This window comes from Etheostoma spectabile, chromosome 2, assembly GCF_008692095.1.
Source record: "Etheostoma spectabile isolate EspeVRDwgs_2016 chromosome 2, UIUC_Espe_1.0, whole genome shotgun sequence".
NCBI classification, from domain to species: domain Eukaryota; kingdom Metazoa; phylum Chordata; class Actinopteri; order Perciformes; family Percidae; genus Etheostoma; species Etheostoma spectabile.
In genome coordinates, this window is record NC_045734.1 from 17,890,312 (window position 1) to 17,910,981 (window position 20,670).

The 20,670-nt window shown below is 39.2% G+C and overlaps 2 protein-coding genes across 5 annotated transcripts in view; both read left to right on the forward strand.

Moving 5' to 3' along the window:
• Nucleotides 1-7,897: 7,897 nt before the first annotated feature.
• Nucleotides 7,898-16,106, forward strand: si:dkey-45d16.4 (trichohyalin). Of its 2 annotated transcripts, none has more exons than XM_032532697.1 (7): nt 7,898-8,121; nt 8,937-9,059; nt 9,478-9,619; nt 9,746-9,854; nt 13,156-13,246; nt 13,933-14,121; nt 14,851-16,106. In XM_032532697.1, the coding sequence occupies exons 1-7, from the start codon at nt 8,085-8,087 to the stop codon at nt 14,976-14,978; spliced, it is 819 nt and encodes a 272-aa protein (XP_032388588.1). In that variant the 5' UTR covers nt 7,898-8,084; the 3' UTR covers nt 14,979-16,106. The 2 variants fall into 2 exon arrangements, with proteins under 2 accessions (XP_032388588.1, XP_032388597.1); XM_032532706.1 differs by having other exon boundaries at nt 7,904-8,121; nt 13,936-14,121.
• A 1,164-nt stretch (nt 16,107-17,270) lies between these two features.
• Nucleotides 17,271-20,670, forward strand: part of LOC116699920 (phosphoribosyl pyrophosphate synthase-associated protein 1) — a 14,341-nt gene continuing 10,941 nt past the window's right edge. For 2 of the 3 annotated variants that reach the window (XM_032532676.1, XM_032532677.1), the window contains exons 1-2: nt 17,271-17,964; nt 20,292-20,344. In XM_032532676.1, the coding sequence (XP_032388567.1) occupies nt 17,801-17,964; nt 20,292-20,344 (217 nt within the window). In that variant the 5' untranslated portion in view covers nt 17,271-17,800. The remainder of the gene's footprint in view (nt 17,965-20,291; nt 20,345-20,670) is intronic. The other variant, XM_032532685.1, reaches the window with a different exon arrangement.

Consider the following 20,670-nt stretch of genomic DNA (forward strand, 5'->3'; position numbering starts at 1 on the left):
GAGAGAGAGAGAGAGAGAGAGTGGGAGGGAGGGTATAAAGTTAGGGGGGTCTAATCTTCAGTGTGAGTCATCCTTAGTGAAAACAATGTGAGTTCCCACAAGGGCAGCTCTCATTGAACGCTACGTGAAAGGGCACGACTGTCATTCAAACACCATAATCCTGAAGCCCTTCTTCACAGCTCAGTGTGTGAGAGAAAATATGTGCTTTCACATGTGGTGTGAGAAATAAATACATGAGAAAGAAACCTGATACCTGTTTGTGTGCCTGTAGGAACAGGAGGGTGATAATAATCAGAGGTACAGTAGCTGTCACTGCTTTGTTACTACGGTTACTTTGACTTGATGGCACACGCTCACTTCTTGTTGCATTTGGTCATGTCAAACTCCGCTGGATACTGATGCAAGGCTGCATGTGTTGTGAAGCTGCGACGGAAAACTATGAGGACCTGTTTTTTTATAGTGTTCAGGGTTCAAGGATCTTAAATGTTCTCAGTCAAAGCTTCAAATGTAATAAATGAAACTGTATCTCAAGATTCAGTCTCATTATTACAAACTTATATAATTGAAATATCTCAACAGCTGCTGGACAGATTGCCATAACATTTTACACAGACATTTATGGTGCCCAGAAGATGAATCCTAATGACTTTGGTGATCCTGACTTTCCTCTAGTGCCACCAGCAGGTTGACATTTGTGGTTTTGAGTAAAATATCTCAACGATACAAAAATATTGATGTAACATTTAGTTAAGACATTCATCTTTAAGACTGTACGACTTTCAATTACTTTGATGATCTATTAACTTTGGATCTAGCACCATCATCAGGTCATTCTTGTGGTTTATGATACCAGATAGCAGCCAAACTAATAGCATTCCCATCAGCCTCAGCTGTGATTTGTGTTTGGTGCTGACTAGCAAATGTTAGCATGCTAACATGCTTTACTAAGATGGTTATGGTAAACACAATACACTACTGCAATGTTAACATTGTCATTGTAAGCCTGCTTGCATTAGCATTTAACTCAAAGCACTACTGTGACTAAATACAACATAAAAAATCTTTGGATTCTAAGCTGATCAGCATGGTGTCACCGTGTGAAACTGTTGTGATATTATCTTCAACATGAAACTCGCTGAATCCTTTTATCGGTAACCAAACCGTGGAATGTCTGCAGTCATCAATTGCACGCCGTAGTGTTTGGCGTAGTTTTGCAGGAACCATTTTTTTTAATCTAAGATTGTGGTTGCTATTAAAAAGTGCTTGGCTACATTCAATAGCAGGTTTGTGCCTCTCTGAGAAATCCGTGGTCTGCAGTGTTTAAGCTCCACTTTTTAGTATAGGCTCAGCTCGTTTGGAACCTCCATCAAGATGGTACCAGTGTACTAGTTACTATCCACAACTTTTTCTAATAGAAAACCTAAAAAAGGATATGTCAACTTTAGTAAAGCTGTGCTGTACCATGCAGTGGTACCATGCAATGTAACATTTGTCTTGTTTCACAATCATAATGCAGCAGTTGAATACAAATGGTTGGCAATCCTCATCTCTTAAAGAAAAAGTTTGACAATTTTAGAAATATTCCCTTTCTTGCTGAGAGTTACATGAGAAGATCAATATCACCAAAAGTTCTCCAAAGTTTAAAATACGCCCAAACTAACACCTCTCTAAATCTTACTATTTAACACATCAAGTTGCTGCTGGTTGCCTGGCAACCTTTTGGTGTTTATAAGACTTTAGAAAGTCAACATGCACTGCTCATTGATATCTTAAAGTGCTCATATTATGCTTTTTGGCTTTTTCTCTTTCATTAGTGTTATTTATCTTTTTTGTGCACGTTATAGGTTTACAAAGTCAAAAAGCCCAAAGTCCCCCCCAAAGGGTTTTACCATCTCCAACAGAAAACACAAACTGCACCAAATAGATCTACTGCAGTCCAGCCTTTACTTCTGTGATAAACGTGTGTTACTTTATAACAGGTTATAATGGTCGCCCAGCTGCTAGCATGGCAAGCCCTCATACTTTGCTTCTGATTAGCTAGTAGTCCTTACCTAGCTACTGCGCATGTGGGACTCCCAACAAAGATGGAACAGAAGTGAGATGCTTCACTCTGTAGCTAAAACAGAGAGATCAACACACAGGGTGAAAAGAAGAGCTACAGCAATGTGAAGTATAACACAAATATGGTGTTTTGAAAATTAAACATGTAAACCTAATCTGATCTAACCTCTGAAAACAATTATGAACCTGAAACTAAGAATTATGTAAGCACTTTAAGAGAACTGGACATAGCTTGCTGGATATGGTGGCACCACTCAGTCTTTCTGCTAATTGTCCCAGTGGCCATTGCAATTAAAAAATCCTCTGAGGCCCAAAAAGCATTTTTCCCAAAGACATCTATGAAACTGTTGACAGGACACTTGAAAGTGCAAACATGTAAATTGCTTTTTGTATTATACATTTTGAATTCATGGAGGTTTCATATTTGTGAAACTTTCCTGGAGTTTAGAAAAGCGATTTTAAAGGCAAGGCAAGGCAAGGCAAGACAGCTTTATTTGTATAGCACATTTCAGCAACAGGGCAATTCAAAGTGCTTTACACAAAATCAGTTAAACAGATAAAACACAAGTAAAAACAGTTAAAAATCATAAGCATTAAAAACCGGTAAAACACATGAATAGACAGTTAAAAAATAGACACATAAAACACAAGAATAAAAGTTACAGTGCAGCATAAGAAATTTAAAGAAATGAGCAGTCATTTAAAGAAAGGCAGCATCAAATAGAAAGGTCTTCAGCCTTGATTTAAAAGAACTGAGAGTAGCAGCGGATCTACAGGTTTCTGGGAGTTTATTCCAGATATGAGGAGCATAGAAACTGAAAGCTGCTTCACCCTGTTTAGTTCTGACTCTGGGGACAGAAAGTAGACCTGTCCCAGATGACCTGAGAGGTCTGGGGGGGTCATAGTGCCTGACGTCCCTTTGTAAAGTCTTTGGGCCCAGCTGGAATTTTAAGTCCAGTATCTCTCTCTTGCATGCAGGGCCCTGATGCTGTTTCCCAAGAAATATTTACAGCTAAGCCTACAACTCATTTTTGCAGTGCAATTATATTTTTGTAAAAGATTAAACAAATAAAATACAACATATTAATTAGTGAGCTTTACACATGACATGACATGACAGCAGGAAAGCAAATAAGCGTGTTTCCCAAAACTGCTTTTCAAATCTATTGCTTTAAATACATTCTTTAGGCAAAGTTTTTTTTCTTCTTGACTTGAAGCTTAGTTGTGAATGGGTGTGTCTTTTTATCTGTAATGCCTACACTCTTTTAAATTTTTTTTTCTAACTGAATTGTCCTTCAAGAAGACACTCTTGCTGAATCCAAATGTGTAAACTAATACAGTGGTTTTAAGTAATCTGACATTGACTGGTGTACTTACTATATTTTAATGACTGCAGGGAAGCAAAAGAGTAAGACTGAACTAAAAGGGCAAATGGGAAATGCCTTGTAAAGATCATATTCTACTTCACTCTCAAAAGTAGAGTTAGGGATGTTTTTTCCTGTTCTTATACTTGTTTCAGATCTGCCTTTATTTCCTGCTGACATTTAGCACATTCATAGTCAAAGTCCAATAAACAAAGGGGAAAAAATATACAGTGCTCATCTAAAATATATTGTTGTATTGACAGAAAAATCCAAATTACAGTTGGATTCCTGACGGCCTAATGGCCCCCAAATCTCACTGAAATATATATTGTGAAAATAGTATTAATTACACTCGAACTATGTTGAATGTGAATGTTCATGTTTAATGAGCTGTTATTATATTGCAAAGTAGTACAGTAGTACAATGAACCTTCAGTGATTCAACTAGAACATTTTGGAGGCTGCAGTTTATGCTGTTGCTGAATTGTATTACGTTACAATGACAAGTGTTTCTATTATTTTGTACACCCATTTATTTAAAATCAAATTTCAGGATCACCTCTCTGTACAATGCAATACAATTCAACCCCACCAAAAAATAACAATAAAGCACTGTTCAGATCAGATTGCATTCGTTTCAGCGCTTTATACCTAATTAATTGGCAACTAAGTGTATTAAAAGTTCAGGATTTTTCAAGCAAAATTATCATGCTGCAAAATGGGAGATGCCAGATGCCAAGAAATTTGCCCAAAGACAGAAATATGTTTTGTTTTTTCAACACTGCACAAGAGTGGAGAGGAGGCAATTTGGAGGGGTGCCAGACTGCTGCTAACAGGAACAAATCTAATGGAGGTCCATTTGTTTGGAAGCACTTACTGTAAAACTTCTTTGATCTTTGTGGGACCAGGACTGTGTTTTGGTGAATTAACAAGCCGCTGACATCTAAGCATGAGGCTTAGATGATGAGGCTGAAATAAAAGGTTTGAATGTTTGAATATCAGTTGATGATGATTATAATGACATTCAATTAAAGTCATTTGATGCACCTTCCACATTTTGTATTATCACCTTCTGTCATGTTGCAAACATGCTGTTTCTCCTTCGCGTCTGGTGTTTATCTTCAATCCAGGGGTTTATAAATAACAGCAACTCAACATTGCAGTCACCGGTAATGAGAGCAGCAGTACTAGCGCCTTTACTTGTTCCATTAACTTTCTCCAAGTGTCACCAATGCAGGAAACAAAGCTGATTTCCTCTCTATAAAAAAATAATTAAATAAATGTGACTCATGCCCCAGTCAGTCATCCTTTCATGCTTTCTCTCGCTTTCATTCTTCTCTCCCTCCAAAGGTGTCCTCAAAATACTCCCAAGGCATCTCTTACCAAATAATCAAATGATTAAAATGTAGCAATTTCCCAGGTACTGGATCTGCTTCTTTGCTTATCTCCCTCTCAATATGTCAACAGCAATGTTATGAAAATGTATGTTTGCTAAGAAAAATGACAAAGTAGCAATGATAGAGTGTGTGAGCAAGAAATATGACCAGAAGACTTATCCTTAGAAACATCGCCTTTTCTCAATTCTGTCTTGGTTATTTATTTTTCCCCTTGTGCTTCTTTATCACAACTGATTGTATATATGTAGGAATAATGTGACTCATAGTTTTGCCCCCTTTCACTTATGATAAAAGAACTGAAGGTAATTTCTTCCCAGGTCATGTATCATTGGCTACATGCCTGAAGATCATTGTTTTAACTGCAGGGGATGTTTCTGACAGACTGCAAAAAAAACAATTAAATATGTAATATATCACAAATCAGCAGCTACGACCTAAATTCAGGGCTGTAGTCAAGTCTACCTTTGTCGAGTCCAAGACTAGTCCAAAACCAGGACTAGTCGAGACAGTCAAGAACAAAATGAGAGATAGTACCGAGACAGAAAAAAAAAATCCCCTTCAAAACCTGTGCATAATTTGTGTGATGTGAGAGACATATTCTACTTTATGATGAAAATTTAGCTTTATTGTTTGTAATAATTAAAAAGACTTGTTCTGAAGAATTCATAGTACACAGTGCTCGCTGACGTGTCTGTGGTGTGCCAAAATATAAATGATTAATACCTGATGATTGACGTAGCCTACTGTATATGATGCAGCCAGGTATATACCAAGCAACCAATCTCAATGTCTGTTACAGATAGATTTTGAGTTAAACTAATATCGGTTTTCTGAACGAGCGCGCTTCATCAGTGGTTTTGTTTTAAAGGAGGAAGTTACGTTAGAACAAATGCATATATTGCAGGACTCGGTTGAGACAAACTAGAATATTTTGCCAATTGATGATTCCAATGCCTGTCCGAGAGAAATCTGAGTTCAAATACCAACGAGTCCAAGACGAGTCAGAGGCAACAGAAAAGCGCCTCAAGACTCAAATATAACAGCCCTGCCTGAATGTCTAATTAACAAATGAGCACTGCAAGAGGAACTACCAAGTAGAGCAGAAGCACACATTTGTCCAGCACATTTGTTATGGGGCTAGGCTAACATGGGCTTGTACCACAAGAACACACATACAGAAGGCTAACCTAGCTTGTAATTTCACTAACTAATGATATTGTCTCCTTTCCTTGCGTGTGTGCGTTTTAAAGTGAAAGTGAGACCTAAGCTGGCTTGTATGATTGTATGTCTTTTCTACTTCTAGTGTGGTTGTCCTGTTAAACTGACTCACCCAGCCTCTGTTTAAATCCGCAGTCAAAAGATGACTGCTGGCCTCGATCTTCTCCTGCCGTCAGGAGGCCGCTGCTCCTCGTCTGCTACTCCGCGTCTGCTACTCTGCGTCTGCCACTCTGCGTCTGCCACTCAGAATCACCTTAGAAACAACAAGTAATGGCAGCACAGAAGATAAAATTACCTACAATTAAAATCAATTTTAACCAAAGCAAAGGACACGTTAGGGATGTGGTAGAGGTTAAGAATTAATGTAAACAACTAAATGTTGTAGAACTACACTGAAGTGTTTTCTAATTTTGTTGCATGTAATGATCACCAAAGTCAGTAGAGTTTTGTTAATGTGAATATAACACAACATTTAGTCGTTAACAAGCTTTTCAATTACTAAACCCTCCTCACATTTATTAGCGTGCAAACAATTTACAGCAGTCAGAAGGAACCGTATGTTGAATAGTGTTGTTGATGTGTCCTTGTTTTGACAATTAATATTAAAAAAAAAAAGAAATATTCAGAAGTTGAGGGTGCCTGGGTTGCTTGCCTGGTAGAATGAGTAACCTGATGTTCAGAGGATCAGTCCTTACAGCGACAGCCGCGGGGGTCACTTCCAAACAGCTGCATCTTATTCCCCCTTTGTCTCCCCTTTCATGTCTAAGTTAACCTATAAAAGTCTAAAATGCAACAAAAAATGATAATTAAAAAGAGTTTGAAATAATAAAGGGATAAAGTTAAAGGCATCACAGGCCATGGATTGTCCAAATGTACTTAAGTTTTAATATCTGTTCTGTCTTTCAAAATCACATTGACCATAGAAATCAGGTGGTACAATTTTAATGGCAAAGCAAATGTTTCCTGGATCTTGGACTTTCCCAGGGATATATTTCTTGATTTTTTCTTCTATCTTTCAAATACACACACACACACACACACACACACACACACACACACACACACACACACACACACACACACACACACACACACACACACACACACACACACACACACACACACACACACACACACACACACACACACACACACACACAGACACACATACACATACACACAAGCCTTTTTAAATCGGCCTATATATGCAACTTTTTTCTCAGAGTTTGAATATGATAAGACGATTTGAATCTTGGGGTGATAAATACACACTGAGGCCCATGCTTATGTCTTTTGTGTATTAACAACAAATTGTGTAACCCTTAATACCAACCATTTCCAATACAACATTTTGATTTCCTAACTTCCAGTGGTTTCAGTCCATTCCAGTTGTTTATGAACATTGGTGTGTAAACGTGCAGGGAAATTAAACAAAAAAGAAGTATTGAATGTTAATCTTAGAAATTATTCTCAATTCTTTAGCCACTTCTCAATTGCATATTCTCTTTCATTTTCAGTGTGTTTTGAGGGATGTTACTGCAATCTTGCCTTACTGCAATTAAATAACTAATTTTAGCACATTATGTAGGCTACTATTTCCTTCACTTTTTGCAAAATACTGAACTGTATTAGACTGTTTATTTATTGTATTTATGGTTTATATTGTACACACATTTGAAACAAAAAAACAGAGTAACTACTGTCCATTTGTCCATATTCCGGTGGCTGTAGGAGATATATAATTTATTTATTTATTATACTATATTACTTTATATTTATTATATTCTACTTTGAGTGCTAATAGATATAGACCCCGTAGTTTTCCTCACATCGTGGTAGTTCATCTTCTTCGGGATCGTTGGACAGCAGTCATTTGGCTCTATCTTGTGGTCATATAAAGTAAATGCAACTGAAAGTGAACAGCGTTACCTCCGTTTTGCCAGATTCCCAGCCAAGTTAAACTACACGTCAGTAGAAAACCTGTACTGGTGACTGGACGTGTGCAGTGCGCGTCAGGCGGTTCCCGGATGCACTAAACAGAAACATGGAACGGGTAGTGGTGGAAGTGCCGATCAACAACGGTGAGATACATTACCATCTCCGCGTAACGAGACTTTCAACCACTTATATTAACATGTCCTGAACGGCGTTTGGTGCTTCTCTCGATTCGTGCGCAAATTCTCCTCCTCCTCTGACGCGTGGTTCGGCAATGAACGTGCTGCAGCCTCTGTGTGTAGGGCTATCTGTGCTTTACAGGCTATTTGTCTCGTTTCTGTGTACAGTATAGCTGCAGGCTACTGCAGTGCTTTCACTTGTACACAGTGGAGCACAGCAGTGACAGAGCTCCTGTCATCTGTCAGACAGCAGTTCTGCAACTGACAAATGCTTTCATCACCTATACAGGCCTTATTTATTCCCCATCGTTACATTTATCACATTAGATTAAACTTTGTCATTGCAGTGTGCAAATACTGATAAAGCACCATACACACGCATCTGGCTTGTTAGTTCAATGCGTGGTAATAATATGTAATTACATGAATAGAGTAGAATTTTTAAAGCTCTCATGCTCATGTATCATGGATCAGTTTAATATCACTTGCAGTCTTATGCCAGGAAGTATAATGGTGTTGGTCCAATGATAACAGTTGGTTCCCTAGGTAACAGTGGGTTCAGCAATTCAATCTACATATATTCAAGTTGGACTTGGTATCTATTCCCTCTCAGTGGGATCATTTCTTAGTTTCCTTTTTCAAGGGTCAGAGGTCAGAGCAATTCTGAAACAGAGCCTCACTGTGAACAATGGATGTCATACTCAGTATCTCACCCCACTGTGTTTCTAAAATATATCTACGCTGTATCCATTTTATTCTGTCCTATTCTATCCTTACTTCAGGTTTTTCTCTTCCTGGCCCCTCCACAACCCCACGAAAGCGTCAGGTGCGTTTTTCAGCGCGGCATGACATCATCCTTCTGAGGGAGGTTATTGCCCAGAACCCCTTTGTCTCTAAAGAGCCAGGTTAGTCCAGTTTCCAAAGGACTAATTTGTCTGAAAACACTAAAAACTGTTTAGATGCAGAGAGCTGCAGTTCCTTCATTACAAATGTGGACATGTCAAAAATAATTTTAGCTGGTGCTACATTGACATTTAATCTAGCAAAAATAGATCTATCTTAAACATTAAAAGTAACTATGCAATTCGTTATATTACATAATATATAAATAAAGGGGGTTCTTTGTTGAACTGCCTTTTTGTAAAAGCATTCAAAAATCATACAAGAAGAAATCCATCACATAAAAGACAGAGAGACCAATCAAAGGGAGAACATGATTTGCTTAGGATAAAAGACATATCACATAGATATGCCTGTTTATTCATCGGTTACAAAGTCAATGGCCTTTTTTCTCCACGCTGTGAATTCATTAATCTTCATCAGGACGAATTTGGGCCCGTGTGGGGGAGATCATCACTGCAGCCCTTCAAGATGAAAACTTTGAGGTGGATGCCAGGAGGTGCAGGGAGAGGACCATGCTTTTGCTGGACTACTACAAGAAACAAGACTTTCCCAGTCTGCGCAGGTTGGTTCAGTCACTAGGAGCAAACTCTTTCCTAAGGAAATAACTAGATGTGACTTGGAGATGTGCTGGGCCTCACTAAAAAAGAAACATAAGTTTTATGTGTGTCTGTGCTTTTGGTGTACTCAGATTTGGAACAGAGAGGTTGTACGCCCAAAAGGAAGAACTGCTCCATGAGGTTTTGGAGCTCGAGGCTGAGAAGGGGCTTCTAGTCAGCGGGGAAAACACAAAGTACCAGGTTGGTGTTGTGTTAGCAGAAATCTATAGGTAAACTCATCTGACACCACTATTGCAAGAAATGTAGAGGGAGTTTTAGTGCCCCTAAACTGGTTTAGAGGGGCAGATTGAGCTCAAAGTTATAGCTTCCATCACACAGCTTCATGCTGCAATGTCTTAATTCTGTCAACAACTGTGGTGAAGAAGGTGTTGGTTAAATAAATCCAAGCTTAGGACCTCCTATTTACTAAAAAATTCTTAGGTGTAGCTGCTTGAATGTGTTTGAAATCGCCACACATAGTCCGGTAAGAAGTGGAAAAGAAGATATCCTTAAATGGTGCTTTATTAATTACCACACACACATAATGCAATCTCTATGAACTGAATTCAGGTCTTTGAAATGACGTGTGGTTTCTGTAACATGATAACAGTAGAAATAACATGCATTCATTGTCATCATAATTATGTAATTCTCCTCTATTCATTTACATGAAACAGTGATTTAACAACACTGAAAAGAAATCGCTTGCATATGAATTTAACTTAAGTATTATGTGTACAGCAGCAACATATTAAGCAAATTTAGAGCTTGATCCATTCCACAAGCAAAGTTACTGCACCAGCTAAATGGTTTTGAGTTAGGTCATAGATACATTAAACAAGATAGTAGTCTACGTAGAGCGCATAAACTCGACAAAAACTATGGATTTAACAGGCAGGAAATAACAGTTACATTCTTAACAGAGTGATTTACTTACAGTCTCATAGACACACAATTTCAGTTCCCTACTGACTACTAGGTGATAGAGGCTGGAAGACTGGATCCAACTGGTTACAGCCTTCTCTGATTGGTCAATGCCTCAATTGGTACTTAACTCTACATAGCGGTGCAAAAAAGAAACTTACAGAAACAGTTTATTTTTATTTGTCCACAAGGGGCGATCAACGACAATGCAAGAACCCCAATGCTGACCTTTGCAACAGCCGCCCCCAACTTGCTTGGCAAAGTTGAAACAGAAGAAGGGTCAGCAGTCGTCACGCTCAGGCAGTTTTGGGAGCTTGATGAGTCAAGCCACTGGTCTGGTATAAACTCTCTCCTTGACCTGAACTTGCACAGTTCTTACTTTGTCAACTGCTCCTGGATGACGATTTTTCCCACTGGCCATAGGGATCTGGGAAGTTGTTGGTCAATGACCATGACAACATCTCCAATAGCTGCGTTGTCTTGCTTTCACTTTTGGCGAGCTTGGAGAGTTGGGAGATAGTTTTGGATAAAACTGCTCCATAACTGGTCTGCAAGGACTTGGCTCTGTCTCCATCTTCTGCGGCTAAGGAGGTCTGTACTTGGGTAGACCATCTGTGGTAAAGATGAACTAGGCCACCCCATCAACCGACAATTGGGAGTTACAGGATCTGGATCAGCTATGTTAGATGAAACATAACCCAATGGCTTTGAGTTGATGATTCCTTTGGCTTCTATGAGCACAGTTCTTAGTACCTCCTCTGTGACAGTCTGGGATCCAAGGACTGTGCGCAGGGCTGATTTGATTGACCGGATCGCCCTCTCTCATTAACCGCCAAAATGACATGATGCAGGTGATGTTGATGCAGGCGTAGACTGGAAGGAGGCAAATCAGCCATCTTGGAGATGACTGGCCTAGCCCTCCATTTTTGACATTCAATGCAGCTGTGTTGGTGTTTACGGACTGCTTCTCTCCCTCTTAAAATCCAGTACTTCCTTCTCAGCTCCGCGAACACTGGCTCTGGGCCCGGATGGCAAAGCTTGCTGTCAAAGTCTCTAATAAAGAGTTGTTGATATGTTGAGTGACGATATGTTGTGGACTGATTACAATGGGGTGTGGAACGTCTTCGTCAAAATGATCACATCTGCGAAGTCGCCATCCCACATGGACTAACTGAACTTGATGATCAAACTCTGGTGACAGTTTCAGCAGTCTAATAGTTGCAGATACAGATTTTCCTCCCAACAGCTGCACAAACTCTGGCCACTTAGACTTGGGCTGCCATAAGAAAGAGGGCCCCTGGCTCCAGCGGTTGTCCACATTGATCTTTGATAATGTTCTCCCTTGAGTGATGTCATCGGCTGGACTCTCGGCAGATGGGACATAGCGCCATGCTTGGGGGTCTGTTGACTCTTGGATGTCCACCACTCTGGTACCAACAAACACCTTGTATCGACATGATTCAGATACAAGCCACTTCAGGACAGTAGTGGAATCATTCCAGTATGTCATGCAACTAATGGTCAGAGTGAGCTCTTTTGCAAAACCATTCCGAGCTGTGCTCCACTGTAATCAGCACATAGTTCTTGGTGTGGGATAGATTGTTGGCACTTTGGTGCTACTCTAGATCTGGATGCCATTAAAGCTGCCTGGATCTGCCCTTCAGTGTTCTCAGAGCGGATATAAGCCACTGCCCCATAGGCTCTCTCTGAAGCATCTGAGAAGACGTGTATGCTGTAACTGCAGTGTGAGGAATTTGTTGGGGAGTGGATATAGCATCTTGGGAGTGAAATGTCCGGTAGCTGCTTCAGTTCACTCTCCCACTTACACCATGACTGAAGGAGGTCTTCTGGGAGAAGTGGATCATCCCAGTCTCGCTTTTTGCTCCGGAGAAATTGTACCAGAATCTTGGCCCTTGTGGTGTAGGGGATAAGGAATCCAAGAGAATCAGGACACCTGTTGTCTATGTGGAGAATGTTTTATTATGGGAGTTGTTCAGGTGCTGCCAAAAGTTCCGCCAGATGTCCCTCATTTTGCTCCTACAGCCACCAGGATTTGCATTGTCATTTTGAAACTCCAGTGGATTTATGAGGACTATGGCTCTGCAGGGTAAATCCGGACAGCTAGCTAGACTGTCTGTCCAATCTGAGTTTTCTGTTGCACGATTAAAACAACCTTTGAACGTTCCAAGGATATTTTGCAGAGACATCATTGCTCTGTTATCGCCGTTCTCTCTGATGGCGATAGGATAACACTTTATGGGAACTGAGACTAGCCAGAGAAATCATCTGAGTAAGCAGATATGTTTATGTTTTCTGTAATCTGGCCACTTACCATTTCTTTCTCTTGGTGAAAGAAGTTAACTTTGATACCAAATCTGCACATACAGTACCACTAATACTAGTATGGCTGCTACAACTACTCTAGTACTTTAGTAGTTGCTATCACTATACTAACTGCTACTGCCACTGTTGGTAACAGTTGCTGCTGTCGTTCATAATTATCATTTTCTTTGTTCCTATTTGTTACGTCCCCCAGTTGTATAAGTTATATTTTAATCTTGTCCATATCTTTTTTTAGGATGAGGAACTGAGAAAGCGAGCCATAGAAGAACTAAGTCTACCAGAGCAGGACAAACCCAACATCAGCATCACACAAACACCCACTGCAGGTAAAAACTGGTTCACAACAGTGGCCAGGACAAGACTCTGTCACTTATAGGTAAAAGAAAATGTATTCATTATTCCCTCTCAATCCTTTCATCTGGCTGAGAGGAAAATCATATATTGTAGACACAAATTCAAGAATTAGAGCTGTGAAATACACTGGTTTCACAAATACTGCAATGTTTTTAACTCTTGGCATTTTTTTTAGATGCTGATGATGCAGTCCATTAAGTAGCATGATTAATATTTAGTACAACAGCAGGTTGTGAACATTATTAGAATGATGACTTAATTGGTGGAAAGATTGGCTCTTTGTTTATTCTACTTTTAACATATATTCCCGGCATATCTATAGTGTGTGGTTTCCACTGATCAGAATAAATAAAGTGTTAAAACAAATCTAAATAATATGCCATCCAAAACCTGTCTTTTCAGTGTGAAACATTACACATTATGTGTCTTCAAATATAGAAGGCTGCAGGGGAGTGTTTACTGCTAAAAATGCAGACTTTGGTGGAGCATAGTTTAAATTCCTCTACCCCATCTCTCCAGTTCAAGTGTCTATATGTAAGCAAGTATTTGCCGTTACCAAGTGCCCTTCAGCAATGAAAACCTTCCAGCCTGCCATGTTGCTCTGTATCTGACTGTTCCCTTCAGAAATAGGTGCTTTTTTTACATATTACTGTCACAACAGAACCAGAAGAAGACCGTGTGGAAATGGCACAGCTTTCAGCGGGGCCCATGGCCAAGCAGCCCTGCCAGTGCTGCTGCCAGACCTACTCGGAGATTCTCAGCTTCCTGGAGAAACGCTCAGAGGCAGAGCAACGGCTACGAGAGGAGGAACTTGCCCTGCGCCGGGAAGAGCTGGAGATTCAAAGGAGTAAGACATTTACAGAGTAGTGTGATTTTAAATTGAACCCTGTGTAAGAGCTTTCATTTTGTGTGGTTATTTTTGTTATGTTTCATTGTGGATTTTTATTATATAGATATAGAGTCACAATTTAAAAAAAACCTAAAAAATTACTTTTTGGGGCATTTTAGGCCTTTATTTATAGGACAGCTGAAGACATGAAAGGGGAGAGAGTGGGGAATGACATGAAGCAAAGTGCTGCAGGTCAGAGTTGAACCCGGCCCACTGCGTCGAGGAGTAAACCTCTATATATGGGCGCCCGCTCTTCTAGCTGAGCTATGTGGGTGCCCAACACAAACATTACTTGACAGGATGCTTGTATGTGTATAAATGTAGCATTTGCCACAAAAGTTTCAGATTAAGTTATTATGATATCAATTGTAAGTAATCTGGCTCTAAAAAAACTTGTTCATTTTTTATCCTAGAGAAAACTCGAATAAAGTTTGAATAAAAGTTAGCCCAATTATCATTTTGAATTTCCATTTCAGTTATAAAATCTGAGATGTGGGCAGCAATTCAGAGGTCTGGAACCAGGCTACTATAAGACCATTACACTGGAATGAATATGTATCAGTGGAGTCATTCATGAAAATACAATATATGAGACTTGTGCAGTTATAAGAGTAAGTTCAAAACAATGTCATCATCCTCAAGGGGTATTGAATTATAGATTTTTTTTCTTCTTTTTTTCATTCTCAGGTAAGATCACTCTTGAGAGGGAGCGTCTGGGAGCTGAGAGAAAAGAGAGGGAACGCAGATTTGAGCTGGAGAGCCAAGAGAGGCAGGTCATCTTGGATCTGCTAAAAGAAAAGGTGCTGAAAGGCTGAAAATTGTATCACTTGCAATTTAATGCCATCTTTCAAAGCTTGAAATCGGGAAACAACAGTGGATCACTTAAACGAGGAAGGAAACCAAGGAAACAGGAAAGTAAGAAGATCAATGGTTGTAGGGTGTTACACAGGTTATTGTAAAGTAACTAAACAAAATGGAGGGTGGTAAGCCAAACAAATGAGCAATGTTGAGTGTCTGGGTGTGTGCACACATGTATTGTGTGTGTGGTGCGCAAAGTACCAAAAATACATTAACCTGCAGACAGTGTTCAAAAGCTGCAATAACTTCCTAAACCAGCTGCACGAAGCTGACCCATATAGATCCCAGTAGACACTCGCTGCGTTTTGTGCCTCATGGCAAAGTCTGAATGTGGATTTAAAAAGCGCTGCAATTGCTGGAGTGTCACCTAAGAAATGGAATGCAGAAAAGGGTGTGTGTGCGGTGTCTTAGGTGTGGTCATTGACGGAGCCAAAACTGACATGCAGGATCACTGTTGCACCAATGAGTCCTGTTCACACCAAGGGACACCAGTATTTGTGGTGCCAGGGGGAAAGAAATCGAGGAACAACAAAGAAAAGCGGTATTCAAGTAGTTCAAAATAAAGTTAGGTGCAGCTCAAGCTTTTGAAAACCATTTAGCATTTGCCATATTAATGGTTTCACACATGCTAGGTTCAGCCACTTCTTTTTAAATTTAATTTATTTTTATTAAAATAGAAGTAAAACGAAATTTTACTGACTGTGAATTCACTGTACAGTAAGCACTTTTGTACTGCAAACAATACAAATCTTCACATGGGTGTCCATGTTACATAGATTATACAGAAACAACCTTTTTTAACTGATGTGAATGTCAAAATTGTTGTACATTAATTTTGCAGTTATTAGTCAAATGTACTGTATGTTCTCAATATTACAATATTACATTAACATGGAAGTCATGACAGAACACTTTTTATTACATCTTCCATGGATTCATTACATAACACTTGCTACTGTGACTTTCTGTATATTGTTCATTGAGAAATTCTATTTTTCTTTAAGTCCCCATAACATAGCCTTGTATAAATTGAACACACAGGTTTTTACTAATTTCTATTCTGAAAATAAAAAGGTGGCTGTGTTTGTGTGGATCTACATTTGTCAACTTACTACAAAGAGTGATTGCACATGACTCCAATTGGCATTCTATGTGGTAGAGATGTTCCGATACCGATACCAGTACCGATACTGCCTAAAATGTTGATATCGGTATCAAGAAGTACTGGAGTTTATGCACCGATCCGATACCACGTAATAAAGTCCTAAAGAAAATCTACCTTAAAGTAGTTTATTTATGTCATTTTTCTGTTATAACTGTATGTCAAACTGGATAAAATAAATGTGGCGTTCAGTGTTTATTCATGTTTCCCAAAGAGTTTAACCCGAGCCAGACCAAAAACTAAGCTAGAAATCATATCACATCCATACAGGGATAGTAGTATACAGTTATACATAATAAAAATATATGACATGCTGGTATCGGATCAGTACTCAGTATCGGCCGATACGCAAGTTCAGGTATCAGAATCGGTATCGGGAAGCAACAAAAGGTATTGGACCAGCTCTACTATGTGGTTTTGAAATGAGCTTACCAGTATTTATCTCATCACAACTTGAGCACTTGCACTAATTAAGTATTTCCAATTTCATTCTACTTTACACTTCTCCTCCAATACAGTGTAAGATGGAAATATTGTATGCTAACTTTTCCTCCAATACATTTAGCTATAAACTGAAGTGACTATTTTGTGGATTCAGATTTTACGTCCAAAACACAACCAGGTTAGGGGATGTTTGTTTAATCTGCCTGCCTGCCTGCCTGCCTGCCTGCCTGCCTGCCTGCCTGCCTGCCTGCCTGCCTGCCTGCCGGCCCTGCCTGCCTCCTGCCTGCCTGCCTGCCTGCCTGCCTGCCTGCCTGCCTGCCTGCCTGCCTGCCTGCCTGCCTATCTATCTTCACTGTACTTTATAGTCCCTAAACCCAATGATTGCTAGCCTGCTGCTCTACTTATCGCGCTGCCTGTTATGATCATGGATGTAAACTGTTATGGTCATGGATGTAAACTGTTATGGTTAGGATTTTTATGACGAAACATGTCACCACCACATTTTTTGGTCGTTGCCCTTTATTTTATGTAATACAAATCTTAGGCACTGATTGGTCAGAAATATATCTTACACGCCCTCTGTTGTTTCGATCTAGTCTCCGATTGGTTCTCTTTAAAGGAATTCCTTATTTCATCCACCCAATGAACGTGTTTTTCCCTCTGCCGAGACTTCATTGCTACGAAGTTTACAGAAGCCACATTTGGAGTTTTGGAGTTATTTTGTAGCATCGCACAGAACAGTTTTGGTACATTTCAGTTCGTCTGCTTGGTAACATAAACCGGTGTGTAGCCAATATGTTCTGAAGACGAGAAAGCGCCTGTGAGCCGCGTGGATAAAGAGAGCTAAGCTTTCCATCTGCTGACGATTTACAGGTAGATGGGAGATTTCTACCGCTGGTAATTGTTCTCGCTAACACGAGAACGAGCGCTGCTCCGCTTTACTGTGGAGCATGTGCGCGTTGTTATTTTAGTTTTCAGTGTGGCCTTACACAGATTCAGTAAGTTGTTCTATATTTTCTTACTGAAAGATTCTTCTGCATGGTGGAAATCTCAACCACCCATAGTTTAGTTTAAATGTTAGTGTGGAAACTGCTCTACAGGTAATAAACTGAAGATTTTAACGCTTGAGTGGAAACATAACCAAAACAAATACTACATTGATTCCAAAACAACATGCCTATAAGGCGTTTTGGGGATCACAAGTCTCTGGTCTCTCTTTCTCAAACTCCAAAGCAATCATATGGTTACAAGAAAATGAATCGTTCAAGAAGTGGCTACCATGTTTTTTCTGCTAACTCCACCACCGTCTGCACCGAGCTGGCCAAAAAGATCACAGAGTAAGTAAGTTAATACTATCATGATTAATTTCATTTAATGTCTGTCATGGGTTGGCCTGTTTTTGTTACATGCCATGTCCCTGACAGTACACCTGGGAGTCATAACTGCAGGTTACCTGAGGCAGGTGGGTGTATAGCCCATTGTTTATACACACACACACACACACACACACACACACACACACACACACACACACGACCCTATGATATTGTAAAACAGCTGGGTTATCTACACTACTCCTACGTGCAACAACAGCTACGACGAACCACATTTAGCAGTTGGTCTCGCTTGACGGCCTAACTATTTCAGTGGATTTTCCAACCTGAATATAATCAGAAGTCACACGTATTGGCATGAACGTCATCAAACTTTAACACATTAAATGTTGGCACAAAATACCTTGTTAAAAAATATTGGAAACTTTAGGTAAACATCTATCATCCATCTTGCACTGTTATGCCCCTGTCTGAAAAGCCTGTTTTTTTTTTTACTTAATAACCAATTCCCCTTTAATGTATCATCACAGATCACCAGTAAAAACACATTATTCACAACGCCATAATAAAGATGAAATATTTGTCATCTTAGAGTATGATTTAATGAGGGCTTTTGGCGTGGGAACTTCAAAAATACCTGTCAGTAAGAATCTTTGTAATGAAACAAACTCACTGTGCTAATCCTGCTCTGTCAAGGGAGTATGCAGGGCATGGATACTGTACACAGGATGTTACTGTGTCTGTCAGCTATGCATTTTTACATAGGCAATGATTCATGGGGTATTTAAATGGCTGTTGGTTTAGCAGAAAAAAAAATAGTACAACCAGGGTAAGATGCATCTGCATAATATGAAAATAAAAAAAATTGGAAGTATCTGTGGTCCTAATGAAAACACTGACCCAGATCTGTGCAAACACAAATAAGTCGGCCTACTGAAAACAGGGAGCTGCCCTGCACAATTGTCAGAGAGCCAATCAGAAGTTGTATCGCTCATACAGCGGAAAAGAACTGTTTTTTCTGTTTGTCAACATTGCAAAACATTGTTATGGAAATGATGTTGTCATTGTGGAGCTCAGATAAGTTTTCCTATATAGCAAAGTTTAAGTAACAACACACAGAAAATGCTAATGAATACTCTACTAAATATTTACTCTGAGGTGCATGTGGTAATTTTTGAGACCATGTAACTCCCCCCTAATATAACTAATAGAAAGCAATTACTTGAAAGAGAATACTTCAAGGACATGTCCCATATATCCTAGTCATTAAAGATGAAGGCATTATATATTACATCAGAGATATATGTGTGTGTGTGTGTGTGTGTGTGTGTGTGTGTGTGTGTGTGTGTGTGTGTGTGTGTGTATATATGTGTATATATATGTGTGTGTGTATATATATATATGTATATATATATATGTGTGTGTGTATATATATATATATATATATATATATATGTGTGTGTGTATATATGTATATATATATATATATTTATATATATATATATATGAAGGTTGAGGGATTTAAACAAGGTGAGGCTGTGCTTACTGTAGCCTCCTAATAGCGCCAAGCCCTCACTCATCTGTGTTGTGTTTTAAAGTTCCATCAAGTTCATTATCTATAGTTCGCACTGTTATGTGACAGTTTTTTTTTTGTTTAAATTACCAGCATCATTTATTTGCCTAAGGCGCAGCTGTATTCATGATGCCTGGGCTTGCTCAGAGTTTGACTTGATGCGACAGGATTGTTCTGCACTGAATGTTAATATTTAGCTCAGTCTGTTTGGGGCAAGTGCTTTGTGTGAATGTTTTGACATTTTTCATCTTTGAACCTCGTAACAGATTTACAGTCTTGTCACATTTACACAACTGAACTTAACAAAAGATTCAATGTATGGGTTTCCACATTTTTCCCAAATCACTCAGAGCTCAAGTTGATGTATTTAAATCTCTTGTTTTGTCCAACCAACAGTCCAAAAGTCAATTTACAATGCTAAAAAAGACAAGCAGTCGATCGAAAGGATCACAATAATGTTTGGAGCTTTGGCTGGAAAAATTATGATTAATTGATACATTAAAATAAAATAGTTTCAAATTATTATTCTGTCAATTGACTAATCAATTAATCACCTAATTGTTACACTTCTACAAATGACTTAAATAAGTAAATAAGTTACTTATTTAATCAAGTTAAATAAGTTGATAATCGGAATTATAATTTTTTTATTTTCTTTGAGTCGTGTTAGCCCCTTTTGTGGTTTAGTTGGTCCAATGAGCTGCTTAATAAGGTATGTTTGTGGTTTTCACACCCTGTGGACTGTTTTTTTCCCCAGACGCTTGGGTGTAGAGTTGGGAAAGTCACTGGTTCATCAAGAACCAAATACAGGTAAGTTTGATCATCGTTATTTTTGTAAAGGAACGTGTTAGATCAAAGGTGAATTCTGCGATTTTTGAGAAATATTGTTGCTATTTGAACTCAACACCTGAACAACACCCTTCAGTGCTCCTTAAGATCATTAGCATGTGTCAGATGTACTGTCCCTTTTGCTCCCACTTCCTTTCTCTTTTATTTATCCATAGCTTTTCCCCTGTCCTGTACACAAACAGAATTGTGTTGTGACTTGGTCCGAGCCACTTTGTTTCCCATTTACAGAGCTAGGGCTGTGTATGAACACTAGGTTTGTACATCTCTACCCTTTTATAAGACGATCC

Excerpts from the sequence above, each read along its gene's own strand:
- si:dkey-45d16.4 (XM_032532697.1), top strand. The coding sequence starts at position 8,085 with ATGGAACGGGTAGTGGTGGAAGTGCCGATCAACAACG. Across the intron at positions 9,620-9,745 it reads GACTTTCCCAGTCTGCGCAG|ATTTGGAACAGAGAGGTTGT; the intron begins GTTGGTTCAGTC and ends TGGTGTACTCAG. Across the intron at positions 13,247-13,932 it reads CACACAAACACCCACTGCAG|CAGAACCAGAAGAAGACCGT; the intron begins GTAAAAACTGGT and ends TTACTGTCACAA.